The 18,192-nt window shown below is 32.6% G+C and overlaps 4 protein-coding genes across 4 annotated transcripts; 2 read left to right on the top strand and 2 right to left on the bottom strand.

The window, feature by feature from the left end:
- Positions 1-7: 7 nt before the first annotated feature.
- On the bottom strand, positions 8-4,321 carry LOC106142900 (uncharacterized). The gene is made up of 5 exons (XM_013344844.2): positions 3,588-4,321; positions 3,017-3,139; positions 1,977-2,123; positions 1,298-1,519; positions 8-322 (listed from the first exon to the last, which is right to left on the bottom strand). The coding sequence occupies exons 1-5, from the start codon at positions 4,056-4,058 to the stop codon at positions 47-49; spliced, it is 1,239 nt and encodes a 412-aa protein (XP_013200298.2). The 5' UTR covers positions 4,059-4,321; the 3' UTR covers positions 8-46.
- Positions 4,322-6,210: 1,889 nt separating this feature from the next.
- Positions 6,211-7,972, top strand: LOC106142842 (MICOS complex subunit MIC13 homolog QIL1). Its single transcript, XM_013344753.2, has 3 exons — positions 6,211-6,366; positions 6,450-6,606; positions 6,685-7,972. The coding sequence occupies exons 1-3, from the start codon at positions 6,359-6,361 to the stop codon at positions 6,877-6,879; spliced, it is 360 nt and encodes a 119-aa protein (XP_013200207.1). The 5' UTR covers positions 6,211-6,358; the 3' UTR covers positions 6,880-7,972.
- Positions 7,973-8,135: 163 nt separating this feature from the next.
- Positions 8,136-12,823, bottom strand: LOC106142923 (proliferation-associated protein 2G4). Its single transcript, XM_013344878.2, has 8 exons — positions 12,666-12,823; positions 12,241-12,475; positions 11,826-11,979; positions 11,028-11,249; positions 10,163-10,255; positions 9,555-9,668; positions 9,108-9,254; positions 8,136-8,514 (listed from the first exon to the last, which is right to left on the bottom strand). Exons 1-8 carry the CDS (start codon positions 12,748-12,750, stop codon positions 8,422-8,424), a joined length of 1,143 nt encoding a protein of 380 aa, XP_013200332.1. The 5' UTR covers positions 12,751-12,823; the 3' UTR covers positions 8,136-8,421.
- A 161-nt stretch (positions 12,824-12,984) lies between these two features.
- Positions 12,985-17,670, top strand: LOC106142822 (UPF0415 protein C7orf25 homolog). The gene is made up of 9 exons (XM_060945763.1): positions 12,985-13,035; positions 13,124-13,281; positions 13,519-13,702; positions 14,490-14,626; positions 14,788-14,948; positions 15,978-16,189; positions 16,338-16,472; positions 16,825-16,967; positions 17,059-17,670. The coding sequence occupies exons 1-9, from the start codon at positions 13,023-13,025 to the stop codon at positions 17,140-17,142; spliced, it is 1,227 nt and encodes a 408-aa protein (XP_060801746.1). The 5' UTR covers positions 12,985-13,022; the 3' UTR covers positions 17,143-17,670.
- Positions 17,671-18,192: the final 522 nt, after the last annotated feature.

The following is an 18,192-nucleotide window of genomic DNA, read 5'->3' as shown; positions in this document are numbered from 1 at the left end:
AAGTACATATTTATGAATCATGTTTATTTTTACAATAAAGCTATTTTTAATAAGCAATGCTATTCTTTATTATTTCCATATTAGCTAGAAACTTTTGATTAGTTTTATTAGCATCGGTGAAAGATTTCATACTGCTGGCAATTTGTTTCTGCTCTTCTTGTGTACATAGTTGAATCATTGTCATTATTAATTTTAATATAATTGCAACTGCCTCATCATTGTCACTTGACACATATAGAGTTTTAAACAATGCCGACAAAATATCCTGATATGTTGACAGTCTCCAAACGCACCAACTATATTTTAACCAAGATGTTAAACACTGAAAATAAAATATATTAATATTATACTAGCAATATATGTATGGGTAACAGTTTTATTAAGGACTACATACATACATTAGGATTATCGCGCCGACGATATGTTTTATTGCGGGCAACAGTTAGGTTTACACAAATCTAGGAAGTCTACTTCTTAATACTATTGATAGCATTGAAGCTCAATATCGCACTATGTCAAAAAGATACAGATAAAATAAGAACTTCTAGTCATACAACTTCCATGGATGTTGTAAAAGGCAATAAAAATAGGAGATAAGGCTTATAATTATATATATATATATATTATATATATATATATATATATATATATATATATATATATATTATATTTTTTAGGTAATGGGTCACTGTTTGAATCTCAATTCTATCATCAAGCCAAAAAGCTGAATGTGGCCTATCAGTCTCTTTAAGACTGTTGGCTCTGTCTGCACCGTAAGGGATATTTACGTGACTATATGTATATATGTATGTAATATAAGATAAACACATTCGTCTAGTGCAAGTTTTCAGACCAGGATGATCTGGTAGCTAGAAGAAGAAACAGAGTGCCTGCTGTTTCTTTTCCGACCCAGATTATAAAAGTCAATGAAGGGAAAGACTATCCCATCACATAAAAGAAGAATCCTTAATACTTTAATCAGGTTGCTACCTGTCTCCTGAATATCAAACTAACCTGCTGAACATCATTAAGTCATATAGCTGAATGCCTTGCTGTCTTTTTAAGACTGATGGCTCTGTCTACCACGGAAGAGATAAAGATATGATTTTATATATGTGTGTAATAGTATGAATGTTTAACATAGCCTTTGACTCATTACATACATAAATTAATCAAGACAATAGAATAGCCTGTTCCTGGGAGGGGTATGCAGAGGCCTCCTTCGAGTGAAGACTGAGACTTTTAACTTTGCCTGTCCTTTAAAGGATGTGCTATGTGATATTACAATAATATTTACCTGTAAAACTTCTTTTAATAAAATATCGGCGGCGGCCTTATTGCTACTCAAATCCAAGGCATCGCAGACAACTGATTTGAATAGTTTATACTTGACACAGTTCACCCCATGCATGTCTATGATCAGCTTTGTAACATTTAAACATGCCGCCTTCCTGTACAAGTTGGTTTCTGTATACATTAGCTCCAGGATTGTCCTGTATACTTCGTCTACTTTTATCACCTGACAATAAGTGTTTTATTTACAAAATTGAAAATATTTCATGTTTATGATAAGATCAAATTTGTTGCATGTAGCTATATAAATACAACTTTCAGTAATATTAAAAAGGAGCACTAAGAAAGGAATTCCTGTAATCATAATTATAGCATCCGTGTGGAGGGCTGTATCTTAATATAATCCATACATAAAAATAAAATTGACATGGAATACTTGAAAGATTTTGCCTAAAAATCGATATGGGGGATCTATCTTTATATGACCAACAGAAGCCAAAAATGTTATTTTATAGTTTTCTACCTGTATGTTTGTACTCAAATCACATGTAAACTATTGCTCTGATATTCAATACTGTTTTCTTAGACATGTTTGGCTTGGCCCAACTTAGAAATTGGTTAAAAAAATTACCACTAAGGGGGCAATATATATGGGGTCAAAATATACAGGCAACTAATATTACCTTATCTTTTGCAGGTAGCTTGGTGAGCATCAACAACAAACAAGATGTTGTCAACTTTGTCACTTCCAAGTCCTTTTCATCAAAACATTTAATTAAACAACTATAAACAACCTCATAGTAGTTCCCTTGCCTGAATGCATCTGATGTCTGTAAATATTAAATTTTATAGGTATAAAAATAAAAAATGTAAATCAAAATAAATAGCCATATAGTTCCCAACACTTTAGAATAGAACAACTCCATATCTTTCAATGAATGTCGTAAAAGGCGACTAAGGGAAAGGCTTAACTGGGGAGTCTTGTAGGTAGGCTAACAACCTGTCACTATTTGAATCTCAATTACATCATTAAGTCATCTGAATGTAACCTTTCAGTCTTTTCAAGACTTTTGGCTTTATCTTCCCCACAAAGGATATCGATGGCACCGCCAGCCAAAGGAGTCATTACCTAAGTAACTATACAAAAATACATACATACATATAATCACGTCTACATCCATTGCGGGGTAGACAGAGCCAATGGTCTTGTAAAAACTGATAGGCCACATTCATCTGTTTGGCTTATTGATAGAATTGAGATTCACATAGAGACAGGTTTATAAGCATATCCATTAGTCGCCTTTTACGATATCCATGGCAATGAGACAAGCGTGATTCTATTCTTTTTTTTTATTTGGGCTGGGGACCACAGCACAGCACACAAAAAAACTACCATTTCTGTTCACCTTCCAAGCTGATCTAGTAGCAAAGAAAAAACATAGCGTGCCAGTTGCTTCTCTTCCTATGCAAATTTTAAAAAGTCAATCAAGGGAACATAAATTTTGGGATTCTTCCTTTAGTTGATCAGCCAGTAACCTGTCTGATTTAGTCTCAATTATATCATTAAACTTTAAAGCTAAATGCCTTCAGTCTTTGCAAGTCAGTTGAAGAGGATGAAGACATGACTCTTTATGTATGTAACACAAGCTCTAACAGGCCTATACAAGATTTTTAAATATTTTCTGCATAATCAAAGAATATTAAGACAAGTCACAGAACTCACCAAACATTCCAGGATTGACAAGCAAAACCGCAAGCCTTTGATCTTGGTATCAATGTCGAAATGCTCCATGAGAATCAAAGATAGTGGCAGCACAGTTATGGGGTTCAATTCAATTTTGTAATCCTGAGAATAAGAACGTCAGCATCATTAAATATAAAAAGAGGGTATATACAAAAATAAGAACATTTTCTAATTGTTATGTTTGCATCAATTAGTTAACTAGTGCTTACCCTCAGCTTCACTTGCATAATTTTTTTAGCTTATGTGTTGTTCTGATGCTACATTAGTGTAAAGTTTTATCCAGATACATACAGTAGATTATGCATAAAAGAATAACAACCACACAAATATAAAGACTTACAAACTTATGCATTTTATGCAATTAAGGAGGTAAAGTACTTATTATGTTACTCCAGGTTGTATTCTTTCCATATGTCAAATTTAATACAATCCAAATATGTCCAGTATAGATTTTGTGTAAAAGAGTAACAAACATACACCTGCACATCCTAAAAAACGTTTTTATTTATAGGTAGGATGTTAGAATAAGTACAATAAAATCAGAATTTACCTTTACATTATTTGCTAATTTACAGTACACTTCTACCAGACCAGGGTAGTTCTTGAAAGTAGTTGATGTGACCTTTAAATGTAGGTATTCTAAACATTTATTAAACAACATCTGCACATTAAACACATTGTGATACTCCAATATATTATACAGCTTAAACCCATACATCTTTTCAAATGCTTGGTTCAAACTTGTAGAGTAAGTTTTACATTGCTCTCTGAACCAAGGACCTTCACTTTGTAACTCCAGATCTAGTATTAATAATCTGGGCAAAATGATGGATGCTTTTTCTGTTTCAAGCCTGAAGTCGAGATTACCTAATGTTTCAATAATGATCGGGAAATGTGTGTTCAATTTATTTTCTCGCACATTGAATTCTGCGTGGTATTCTGATTCATCCAGAGCTCTTTCAAGTCTTGGTAGTAAGCAATTTTCAATAGCATCCACTATTAAAGTGATTCCGTCTTCCATTTTTTCGAGATTCAATATCTCAATCTCAGCAACAAAACAACCTCAGGAAAATGCAATTGATTGCATATGATTTAACCTAGCCCTACCTTGGTTAAAATCAGAATCCTAAAAAGCAAAATAAATGTACCTATGTACTTGCAACTGTAATGAAAACGAAGTGAGATCTGCTGTAGTGGTTATATTCTCTTTCACAGATATAAAATGTCTAAGATTCTCTTTGTTTGTTCCGAGTTATAAACACAAAACAAACAAACAAAATGTGTATACCTATGTCATCAAAGTTGACATTGATAGTCGGTATGTTTTGGTGTCGCCAAAGTGTCGCAAAGACGGATAATAGGCAAAGATATTGTAGAAGGAATTGAGATTGTACACATTGACCAGTACAATATAAGCCAGTGCAAGTGGTGCTATTTAGTTCATCTACCCTGGACCTCACATTGGCGATGTATAAATAATGGTTCATCTTATTTTTAATGGTTGTCTAAACAAGATGATGGCTTTGGCATCTTATGTCATTGCTAATGTAGCAGATGTTTTAAATAAACCGGCGTCTTGAAGCTGAGAATACGATTAAAATATTATTTATTAGAAGTTTTACAATTTACACTGAATCGACATATTTATCAATTTTTAAATTTTTGATTCTATTAAATAGCTATAGCTCTAGGGATCTGAACTATTTCAACAATTGCTAGTCTAATCGCGCTGGCTGGGCATCTAATTCAAGAAATTCACTAGGGGCGCTTGCTTCAAAAAGGGGACAAAAAAACTAGCTGTTATTCTGAATGAATCTTTCTTTGGCCCTGCATACTTTTATTATTCTCGTCTGTGGTTGGTTGGTGGTACTTTCATTAACATTTTGGTTCAAAAATAAGACAATTGTGTCCTATCCACGTTTGTAGGGATTTCATTAATATAAAATATTGCATAAATAATAAACGTCTCATAATATATAATATTTATTCAGTTATTATTACGCTACTTTGGTTTACTTCAAAAGATATGTATAAAGACTCAGATTGGCAAAATGTGACTATTACATTTTTAAACTATACTAATAATAAATCTATCTAATTAAAATAAAATAAAAAATTCTTGCTGTTAACTAATATAATGACATACACAATAGGGTACCGGACAGTAATCGAAAAAAAATCCAAGTTGTGTTTTAAAATAAAGTTTGTTAAACAAGAACATCACTTAATAAAGATTTTTAAGAAATAACAATGATTTATAATTTTAAATCAATAAATAAAATTGCAAAGATCCTATATTTTTTATCTGTGCAGCGTAAGAACCCAAACACCAATCACAGTGAGTGACGTCATACGTAATAAGTGATAAGTAAACACCACTGCTTTGTATGTTATTTCGAGTTATTCTACGATTTATTTGCATTTTTCTAAAAATATTTAATTGTAATTAGTTACGAATTGAAGGACTTTACTCATAACAGAAGTTGTCGCAAGTGCTTGAAGCCGCCTATCAAGCTTTTATCGTGGAACAAGGTTACAAACCGACAATAGAAATCTCCTTTAAAAAGATTGATATTTTCATGGTCGGCAGTTCCTTTGCCACTAATACCGACTTTTATTTTGCTGAATTTAGCATGTGAAAACATTTGTGTAAGTATTTCAACCTTTTTTTGTTTATCTTAACAACAGAAATGATTGAAGAAATTACAAACGAAAACATAACCTAAAACTAGTTTCATTGTTTACAAAGTTATTTTCACATGTTTTTTTCTATGATTTTAAAGGTTAGATATTTATGGGTTATGCATGTTTCTAGATCTGCGAGAAAATACTTAAATTATCCAAGCACTGATCACTTGTAATATGGCTTGTAGTTTGTTTTCTAAACATATGACGTCACGCGATCTGAATTGACGTAAAGTGCTGTTTTCGCGGCAATTTTAAATAAATTACGTTTTTGACGTTTTTAAATACTCCAAAAGATTTATTTATTTAAAATAATATTTTTTATGGATATATAAATAAATAAAGATTATTTTTAAACACAATCTGAAAAGTTGTCCGGTACCCTATTAAGTTCCGAGTCTTAACTTTGGCATGCTGGTTACGCTTCGTCAATTTTAAAATGTGTCCTAGCGTGGTCCGAGCTCACTTTTTTTTCTTCAATGACATGACATTTCTTATTAAAAAGTAAGTCAATAATTTATGAACACTATTTGTGAGGTTATTTCAAAAATTACATAATTTTTCCCGAGATTTAAATTACTATATAAGAGAGGAATCGCAGTTAATGAATTTAATGTTTTCTTCATAGACTTCACGATGTTGAAGTAAGTACTTGGGACAAAAATCAATGACAATTGTGATTGTAATGTTATTCAAACCATTTCAATTTTCAAGTTATTATCGACAGGTTTGGAATTAAATCTGCTGTATTAGGGTCAGCAGTATACTATACAATAGATAAAGGAGTTTGGAAGGATAGTTCTACAACATCTGCATTATATGAAGATCTTGAAAAGGGAGTATCCCCGTATGTTGGTGAACTGAAAAAACAAATTCCTTATGAGGTAAATATACATACCTACATAATTTTGTTTTTTGCTTCTTAGAATTTCAAAGTTGATACATATGTGTATACATTTCAGTTGCCTCCACTTCCATCAAATGATAGATTGACATACCTATTCAAATATTATTGGAATTGTGGAGTAAAATCAACATTCAGGTTTCTTGTGGACCTCCCGACTCACACCAGCAATGCAGCCACTTCAGTCTATGAAATGATTTCATCTTCAATAAATACAAGCGAACCAAACAAAAGCGAAGAAAAATCAAATTGATTTAACCTGCCTGTGCATTGTTATTATTTAATTTAAATTATGGCAAACATGTGTAATTTTGCCAATAGATTTATGTTCCATTATCTTGTTTTTTATTTTCCAAAAACTTCCTGGTCAATGATGTAGTCTGTATGTTTCAAGTTCCAACAGTATGAATACAAATAAAATATCTCTAAATGTATAATATAGTATACATCCTGTACATGAATTTTAGTCAGAATTAAAGTTCTCTTTCAGATTTGTGAGAAACTGGTATTTTTCACAGAGAGCCCTAGTGAAGCTGTTGGTAAATGGTGGTTAGAAATTAAGGTGATTTGCAGGTAGGGTTGCCATCCGTCCGGGTTTCCCCGGATTTGTCCTAGTTTAGAGGGCATGCGGGTAGCGTCCAGGGAAGGTTTCATTTGTAGACCGGGGTTTAAAAAAATAAGAAATAAAAAAAATTGGGCCGCCCGCGAGACACGCACTATACTCGCCCACCACAATCAACTGACGAACCATGTACATATATTCACCGGTAAAAAAGCTGATTTATATAAACAATTTGTAATTTGTAACAAATTGTAATATCATTCTGTGTTGTTAAAATAATAAATAAAAAAAGGGATTTATGACATTTTCAAATGTCTTGCAATGTATATGTTTAAAAGATCTTGTTGATATGTCCGGCTTTCGGACTCTAAAATCGGGGTTTTCGCGCGTCTTGTCCGGTTTTCCAAATTTTAGAGATGGCAACCCTATTTGCAGGTCAAATTTGGGTGTTGAATAAAACATTATGTTTACAAAAAGGCCCGCAATTGCGGCACAGTTTGATTTATTCCTTTCTCAGTGTCACATATTTTACACCTTTTCCTAATAGGTACATAAAGTTGCACAAGTACAGTTTTTATTCCTAATTATCGACAACAAAAACAGAGCAAAATTATTTTTGTGAAATATAAAATTATGTAAATAAAAAAGGAGGTGGTTAATTGAATAAACAAGTCATTATAAACAGAACATACAATATTATGAGAACAAAATATGCAATACAGTCATTATAATTCTAATACATAGTACCAATTGCTACCGGAGAAGGGGTTTGTGCACATCACAATGTTTAAAAATACAAACATGTCACTAGGGAATGATCTTGAGAATTCGGATTTAATTATTGCAAAACATTTAGCTTTATTTTGTTTAATCATTCAGTTCATAACTATTCCAATAAAAGAAAATATTTATTGCAAAAAAGAGGATAGCATTTGCTTAAAGCATTAATTTTTACAAAATACCCACACATATTGCAACTTGTATAAATCTCCATTGAAACTTTTAGTAACTAGTTATGATTTAAAAGGAAACAAAATTATATTGGAACAAGTTTTGTCAAAAAAAAAGTGGACAGCCATTATTCCCACTTATGTTGCCGAAAAAGCAAATACCTAGATTTGGTTTTCTCAAGTGACTTTTTCTGGTTAGAATTGTTATTTTGTCATGTAAGGGTATGCAAAGGAAAGTTATTGAGTTTGAATTGTTTAGTCCAGGTGCAGAAGATTCCGGTTGCTAGGCAACAGTCTCAGTTTCCATTGGCTCAGCTTCAGAACCAGTTTTCTTTTTCTTCTTCTTGTTGGATTTTGTAGATGAGTTCAGAAGAGCCTGTACAAAAAGCAGACATTGAACATATAGACTTTATTTTTTGTGCCTATCTTGGTGCCAAATTTCCTCAAATTTGATATTGTTTGATTGAACCTACTATTGATTAACTACTAACATTGATAAGCCAATTTATTTTTAATTTTTCCCTCTCTTACTTCGTATCACACACATATAAGTCACGCCTATTTACCGGAGGGGTAGGCAGACTACATCTTTATACTTGCCACAAACATTCACGACTTTCTTCATGCAAACTCCATATCAACCCTCAGTATTTAGCGTAATTAAAAATTTTTAACAAACCTTTATTCAAACAGCCTATACACACACAAGCTATAGAAAATATCTTACAAGCTATAGAATATATCTTAGAATGCCAGAGGGAGGAGTTTCTCATTATCCTGAACATCTTATGAATCTGTATTGTTGTGATGGTTCAAACTAAGGTGTCATTACAACAAATTAGCTCAAAAAGATCACAATTTTATACCCTGTGCTTGTCCAAACCATTCCACAAGTAGAATGCTTTGAAATTAATCAGGGAATAGATTTAGTGTATAATTTTATTATTGAAATGAGAAATAAAATCTTACGTTAAGCTCAGGATCTTTAATAGAGCGTTCACTCTTGCACTGACTCTTGTCAAAAGGCAGCCCCGTAATGCGATGTGTGCCACTTGGCAGCAACAATGCTGTGAATTTAAATTGGGCTACCAATTCTCCTGGACGTTCATAAAGGACCTGTAAAACGTTAAACAGTTGAAATCTCATTTGTGTGGTGGTGGATCTTGTGTACATTTTTTAATGCAAGATGAAATATGCGATACCCTTTTAGCCACCACCGCAAACTTGTTGAACCTATTGCACACAAGGTTCTTTTGTGGCGGAATTTCTTGAGGTGTGTCCTCACTTCATAACAGTGATAAATTAAAAATTAAATAAAAGAAAAAATTTTATGCTTGCAATCTCTTCGAACAGTAATAATGATTCAAGTTATAAAGTGAGTCAGTTTTGTGGAAAAAGAGTAATGATGTAACTTACCTGGAAAGGTTCAATAAGCTTATGATTGACACATTCTACAACACCTAACCTCGCGCTGGTCTCCTTGTCAAAGCTGCGCAGGTTAAAAGGCATTGACCCATGCTTATTTCGCACCTGAACAAACAGAAACAAATATTCAATAAAAGGTTTAATAAAGTTCATCCATCTCTTGACACAGAATATAAGGTAGGCTTTGGTTATTAACAAAATTACATTAATTATCTTTGACAACTATGGCAGGATAAAGTTGAAATTAATTTTGTGTTGTTGAGATGTTCTATGCCAGTAAATCACAAAAAAAAATACTGGTTCAAACACATCCCATCATTATGCCCAGATTATAAAAATTATTGCAATAAACAATAATTCAAGCAATAACCTGGGTAAAACATCTTTCTTTTCAATCAAAAAATATAATAGGCATAGGCTTATAAATTTGAGATTCTTATTTTAGGCAATGAATTAGCAACTTGTCACTATTTGAATCTCAATTCTATCATTAAGCCAAACAGCTGAACGTGGCCTATCAGTCTTTACAAGCCTGTTGGCTCTGTAGATGGATATAGACGTGATTATAAGTATGAATGTATAACAAGTTGTAAGATTACCTCACTATAGAACATTCTTGATGCTTTTAGTTTGAGTTGGTAGATCTCATCAGTTTTCTTGTATATTGTACACCTTGTGTCCATTTCACGACCCTGTAATAGTCAAAAATCATTATGATGAATAACATCCATCCTAATAAGTAGTAATAAAGAGAAAAGATTTGTATTTTTGTTTGTACAACACCTTCTGGACTGGGTTTGACGAAATTTAGCAGAGATAAGCTCCTTTTTTCTCAAAAGTCCAGCATGAAGCCTAGTTATTAAAAGGAATCAAAGAATTGAAAAAAATGTCAGTCAAAGCAAAATCAAAACATATAGGAACATTTTGACAATGAGTTTGACTGTTTGTTATTCCCTGAATACTGCCACCCCAGTGAATGGTGAACTGACATGGAAAGAAATCAGGGCCAAAGGAGAAACTTTATAATATAAAATAATTATAAACTTTATTATTGATTAACAAGCTAAGCAAAGTTTTTTTTTTATGAGGACACTAAATTAATATAAGAAGAGGATAAAGAGATTTTTTTAAGACTCAAAAACTACCTAACAAAATTTGTTACACAAATAGACATAAAGGAATAACAATTCAACATTTTTCTGAAAATGTCCACAAAAGCAAAGCCCCATGTAAAAGCTTGTTTAAAATAAGCCGGTACAAATCACACATTATTATAATTATATTTTATTGTTATTGTACATACATTGCTATTATACAGACTAGGAAAAAACAGTTGATCAACCCATAGTATGAATACTTAAAATTTCTCATGTATATTATTTGTAACAAAATGGGAAAAAATTACAATCCTAAACTTTGAATGTATACTAAATAAGCAGGGAAATCAAGACTAAAACTGCTTACCACACCCTCTCCTGTAGAAATGAGAACATCCATAGCATACACTTCATAGGTCTCTAAAGTGGCTTTCTCATGCTCCTTGCGCTGGGCTTCCGAAGGGTTTTGTATTATGCTCTTCTCTCCATCTATGCGGAACTGCTTCAGCTGGTGGGACAGCATGCCTTCGATAGGCTTGCATCCATACTCAGCACTGATCTTCTGAATTGCTTCAGTGATGGCATAATTCTGAAATATTATATAACATATTCAAATACTTTTAGTTAAGTTTTTTTGGTAAGGACTTTATATAGAAGTAATAATGGTAACAGATACTTTGACCTCTTTTCATTTTAATTGAAAAATCAATTATATCCACATGAAATAATGTAAACAGAAATAGTAGCAAAGTTAAATTGTAAATCAGTTCTTCATTTAGTCTGTACCATACAAGCTAACCCTCTCTGTACAACATAAAAAAATCATTTTACAGCTAAAGATTTTACCTGAAGTAAAATGTTGTAAACCAAAATAGACTTCTGCTCAAATTAATAAGCAAAAGCGCATTTATGTTACTTTACTTTTCCCTGTGCTTGTACCAACAATGTAATTGTTACTTTGCTGGAAAGATTCAGGGAATGAAGTAATATCTCACAAATTTTATTGAACAATAGTTATTATTCTGCCAAAAATAGACATCACTTAAAAGCTGTGTGATTATCAATAGCAGCAGTTACATTTAGCCTCTAAAATATACTCAATATCAGTTAAATACACATAATTATGCAGCATTTACATATCATTGTGCAATTGTTCAATTATTACCTCATTATTAGGTCTTAACAATCTGAGAGCAGCTTCGCTTGCCAGATGTGCAGCCAAAAGTACATCTGCAGCCCGACCTGTCACTTCACCACCTCCCACAACAACAGTGTGAGCCACCACCGCAATAAATCCATCTATGTGTGCACCCAAGTCACTAAAAAGATACATTCATTTTTATTGATTTTTCAAGGGTCTTTTATTATAATGAAGGTAGGTAGTTATTGGGTAGGTAGGTATGTATATTTATTAGATACTATTAACACAAAAAAAATCTAAAAATAGATGGAGTTTAAACACATTATTTATGGGGTAAATAAGGTTCTATCTGCAATTTGAATTAATCTTTTCACAATTTCAAGCACATTGTAAAGCAATACAAAGGTTGTTTGGCAGATGGCTTAGTTACTCTACTCACATTTTGGCTAGATCACCTTGTTTTAGAATATAGTCAGCTTCACTTGGAATGGGTGAGAAGTGACATATACAATTGTTGACGGACACGCATGTTGAAAATGCTATGCCCTTCTTCGAGTCCTTCTCTTTCTTAAAAACCTTGGATGTCTCCTCTAAGATAAGCTTGTCTCCAAACTCGCATATTTCGCGCGCAGACGCATCAGGAACACATTTCGCTATTACTTGTTCCAGGACACCTAAAACATAAAAAATATTATAGCTACAGCTGAGTATTCATTCATATAAACCCAGGATGCTCTCCTCGCGATTGACACCGCATGGCGATGACACGCGTCCAAACCCATCCCAATTCGAACGCATTTTATCACAAACACTGCTATACAATTTGGAAAATTTTATACAAACTACATAATAACGTTGACTTACGATTAACAATTTGCCCTGCAAGCTTGTACTTGGTAACAACCAAGTCCTCTGCAATCGTTTTTTCCACTTCTTTATCGTCAGCCATTTCTCAAAATTCTCAAATTGTACAATTGGGTTATTTTCTCATTGGTTGAGAAAATGTCAAACACGTGATCAGCAAATGGCGAATAAAAAAGGCGGTAACACTTGGGGTGAAACGGGACTTCGAAAGATGTCATTGACGTTTTGCCTCTTTTGCTTTTCACTCACTGAAAAAAGGTTTGACATTATTTAATGATAATGATTTGTCAATGTCAATTTAATGACAACCAAAGCAAAATTGGCAAAACCAGGCCAAATCGTATTTTCATTGCATTCATGAATTTTGAAGGTACTTTTATTGTAAAAAAATTCAAGTTACAAGCAACTTTGAATAATATCCTTATTAAATCAGCAACCTAATTAATTTAAATCTTTAGATAAAATGGATCAGTCTGCCGAAGAAATTTTAAGTAAATTATATGAAAAAATTAAGTTCGGCGAAGAACTGATGTTACGACTTGGACCGGTTCAATCAATTGATGGTGTTATGAAATTACAAAGAAAAATTCACCAGGAAATATTATTTCTCAAAAAGGTACATCGTAAGTCTAAATCTACCTTTTTATAATTAAGATTTCATATGATTCTTCTTTGTCCTTACCTTTTCTCACTTTACGTGGAGTCGATACAGTGCGGTAGTTTTTGTTCCAATTGGTTCTGTTCTTCTTAACTTCACACTTTTATAAGGAATTCATATATGTAGAAAATAACATTTAACAATTTAACACCTGCTGAAAAATTTACTAGTTCAGTGTTATATTTTATGTTCTAGTTGCAAAAAGCAAAGAAAGTTAAAATGGAACAGCTGTCATGTTCCAATCTTACCCACCTGGGGGCTATGGTGGAATGTGCCACGAGACCTGGCGTTATTGCTGTCAGCAAAATATTCCACATAAATGATAGTAATAAATTGGTGATTGACATTATCTGTGATGATGGCAAAACTTGGGAAAAAGGTAAAATCATACATACCATAGCCAAAGCCATCAGTTTGCAAAATACTAAAAAGCCATAATGATCAGGGGAAAATGGGCTTTCATTTATTTCAAGACTGTTGTACCATGGGTTTAAGTTGGATGGCTTAGTGATGAAATTGAATTTATATTGTTACATGTGTTAGCCCATTGAGTACAAAAGTAATCCTAAATTATTATAAACTTTTTGAAAAAGGAAAAATCACTTTAAAACTTTGGTCTCTATTATATAATCTATTATCTTACCCAGTGAAATCCCTCTCATTTCTATAGTATTACTAGCTGTCCTGGAAAACATTGTTTTGCCATATAAATAATTTTTAAGTAATTTGTAGTTAAAAAATGTTCTCATTTCTATAGTATTACTAGCTGTCCTGGAAAACATTGTTTTGCCATATAAATAATTTTTATTTTTAAGTAATTTGTAGTTAAAAAAATGTTAAGGGTGGACAACCCTTATCACTTGATTGTCCACCCTTAACATTTTTTTTTGGGGTATGAAAAAAGATGTAAGCAAATTCTCAGAACTTCTCAATATGCTCACAAAATTTCATGGGAATTGGTGAAGTTGTTTCAGAGGAGTACGGGAATGAACATTGTGACATGAGAATTATATATATAAGATTATAATATGTATTTAGCTGTTTTCTAATGTTGTGACAAGTGGAAAAGTAATAGTTTCTGCCTACCCCATTAGAATAAAGCAGTGATTTTATCTATGTATGTATGTTCTTGAATTTAACAGACACAACAAATGTGTATTTTTCAGTAATAGCTCGTAATCCGAAATCTTTGTCAGCCTTGAGCGCTGGCAAAGCTTCATATGGAGCTCGGTCTATCCTTGATCAGGCTGATGATTATCTGGAGTGCGCTAAACTTTATCCATGTATGTACCAACCTCCAAAGGTTTGTATTAATGCAAATTGCAAATACTTTTATGCTTTCTAAAAATTATGGTCTCATCATTGACTTTAGATTCTTCTAACAATCTTATTTGAAAATATATAAAGCAGCTATTTAGCACATAACTTTTACAAAGAATAAACTTGATATGTATAATTTTTAAGGTGATTTTTGAATTCATGAGTGGCATTGAGGAGAGTTTAGCAAACAAATTAAAGGCTGTTGGAATTGTAGTCAAAGGAGAAATCTTGCCAAATTCTGCTCACAGTGAAGTTTGTGATGACTCATTTGACTCTGAAAGCAGTGATGAATCCGACAGCAATAGGTAAGGAGATATTTTTTTTGAGGTGTGGTTTTATGTATGTATCTTAGATGTATTACACAGAAAGAACTTTAAATTTATGTAACCTTTGTATGCTGTAATTTTTTTTTAACTTATCTATATATGTATATAAAAATGAATTGCTGTTCGTTAGTCTCGCTAAAAACTCGAGAACGGCTGAACGGATTTATGTTATCTTGGTCTTGAAATATTCGTGGAGGTCTAGGAAAGGTTTAAAAGGTGAGAAAAATTCCAATAATTGCCGGGAAAATCCTCAAAACAGCATTTTTCTATTTCCCATACAAACGTTTTCTAAATAAAATGGAGAGTCAATTTGTAATTTATTACCGCTGCATAAAGTTTAAATTCGCGTGCGCTTTGGAGGATCTAATATCGCGTTCTGAAACTCAACAAAAGTGAAAGTGAATCGTGAACGCGACAAAATTGCATAGTCTCAAAATACACAGTACATAAATAGTGGTCGGCTTCGAGAAACTCAATTATAGCTAATTTCAGTTGTTAATCTGTCCGATTATTTTTTTAATAAGACTATATAGAAATCGAAAGATAAATCTTAAGTTTTGTCACAAATTAAATTATAAATCTTAAGCTAAATTTCTGTACGCAAAATAATAATAAAACTTCATGCTTTATTCAATAAATGCTTTTTTATTAAATACGGATTCGATTTGTTTGTTTTAAAATCATTTTATACAAAAGATTAGGTCTTTTATTTATCGATGAGGCAGTACGAAGTCTGCCGGGTCAGCTAGTATATTATATATCCTTCTTGGATCTCTATAGTTTGCGACTTAAACTGTCCCACTGCTGGGCAAAGGCCTGTAATTGCCATTTCTGTATTTGCCATTGATCTCTTGTAAGTAAATGCTTTATTGTTCACTAAAGGAGTACATTGCAAATATAAAACAGTAGTACAGTAAAAACCATCTTTTTCCCCTTAGATGCTGTAAGATCTTATAAGATTTACTTATTTTTAATTTATTCTTTATTATTGATATTATTACTCTCTAGTCAACAAACAACCCTGGAGGAAGTATCACATTGTATGGAGGAACATCCTGAAATTAATACTCTGAATCTGGATGTGACTGCTATGATGGCATATGTTAGCAACATGACAAATGGATATTGTAATTATGTGTTCAAGCAAGAAGTATTAACCCAGCAGTGTGAATGGGAGGCTGAAAGACCAGTTAAACCAGTTTTAGAAAAATTATTTGAAGGTAAAGAAAAGGTCTTATATGATCTATATAAAGCATATTAAAGGAGCTCATAAGGGATGAAGACTTAATAATTATATTTGTATGTATGTATATAGATTTTTCATTTTTTTTTTGTTAATTTACTTTCATACATTTCATATATTTGCAGGAAAGACCTTGATTTGCTGTGATACAGCCTGGGGTGATTTTGAAAAAATTGTAAATACTTTAGGTGGATCCATGGAAAAGAATCGAACAGCAGAATTGAAAAATATGTTAAAAATATACCCCGATGACTTTGGAGGCAAGTTGGCTATTTGGTTTGTTTGTACCTTTTTGTAAGAATTGATTCATATAAAACATTAAATAATGGTTTTCAATCAAATGTAACAAAAATCCAGATGTTGTAAAAGGTGATTAAGCTTGGCATTCTCCTTGTAGGCGATGAGCTAGCAACCTGTCACTATTTGAATCTCAATCCCATTATTTAGCCATAGAGCTGAGCGTGGCCTTTTAAGTTTTCAAAACTGTTGGCTCTGTCTACCCCGTAAGGGATATAGACCCAATTATGTGTGTGTGTCATAGATAGACATCGCAAATCTACAAAAAAATCTGTTTTATCAGAAACAACATTATTAGTTTGTTTAATTTTCCAGGAGAAGATGACTATCCAAGGAGTAATCTTAAAGTAAGGGGTCATGTGCGGTTAAGGTCAAAGATCATATTTAATTTCGGACATAGAATGAAAGCTTTAACAGTATCGGCGAATGAAGGCTTTGTAAGGGCAGCACTTCAACAGGTAGCTAATTCCTAGACAAACAAAATTAAAATGAAAAAAGTACTTGACAAATATTTTTTTTACAATTTTTATTATATTATTTTTGTTTCAGGGTGTTACATATGCAGCATTTATACACGAATCTAGGGCTCTCACAGAAGGAAAAGAGCCAACAGCAACAAAGATTTCTTTATGACCTTACAGTTTTAAATTTTTTGTTGCACCATACTTTAAAGTTAAATGGATTTTTTCAATTAATATTTTTAAATGCCAGTTACCCGTCTTATATCTATGAATTTATTTATTTCTGGTCATGCATTCCGTGTTTCTGGCTTAGCAAGGAAAGGAGTTGTGCATTTTTAAAAATTAAAGAATTGTTAAAAAAATATATATATCTGAAGGCCTTCAACATATTACATACCATCATAATTTAGACAGGTCGACCATAAGCAAGTGTGTTTTTCAACAATTTTGTCGAGGGTATACTTATGAATGTTGTTGCTTTAATGGACAGAAGCAAATTATATACTTAATTGTAATTTGTTTCTGTCCATCATTAAAATGTGTCTGAGGTCTGAGGGTTTTGTTCAATCTGTTTACTTACGTACTGTTGCATGTATAACTACAGCCAGTAATTAAATTAATAAAATACTGTGATTTTGTATTGTACCTAACTGGGGAAACTGAGCAAACTGATAATAAACGCATTTTCATAAAGTTAAATTTCATTTATTTATAAGCTATGCTTTGCCCCTTGAACAGTCAGGTCTCGCTAGTTCGTTTCCGAGATCATTTGTCCGGTTCTTGTCTTCGGTGCTTACTATCCGGCTTGAAGGACCACATAGTGGTCTCGGTCGGTCAAATAAGAAAAACAGATTCTGTTCAAGAGAGCCTCTTCATTCGTCTTGTTATAGAGCTCCTTTCTCATTTCATATCTATTCTTTTTTCTTATTCCGTCTGTTACTTTTTATCGTCTATGCAAAGTCAAACAGTCGATCGATTTATGCAAGCTAATAAACGGTCGTAACACACATTAGATTTTAATTTTTAAAATAAGTTAAGGGAAAGAAGAAGTATCAAAATCCTTGTAATTTTCCCTTGTCAGAAACAAGAAAACAATCAACCGTGTTGTTCCCGGCACCAATACAAAAAAGAATAGGACCACTCCATCGCTTTCCCATGGATGTCGTAAAAGGCGACTAAGGGATAGGCTTACAAACTTGGGATTCCTTTTTAGGCGATGGGC

Source organism: Amyelois transitella, chromosome 9 (genome assembly GCF_032362555.1).
Source record: "Amyelois transitella isolate CPQ chromosome 9, ilAmyTran1.1, whole genome shotgun sequence".
Classification (NCBI taxonomy): domain Eukaryota; kingdom Metazoa; phylum Arthropoda; class Insecta; order Lepidoptera; family Pyralidae; genus Amyelois; species Amyelois transitella.
Note: the sequence above shows the minus strand (reverse complement) of the source record. Positions and strands in the feature narration are given on the sequence as shown.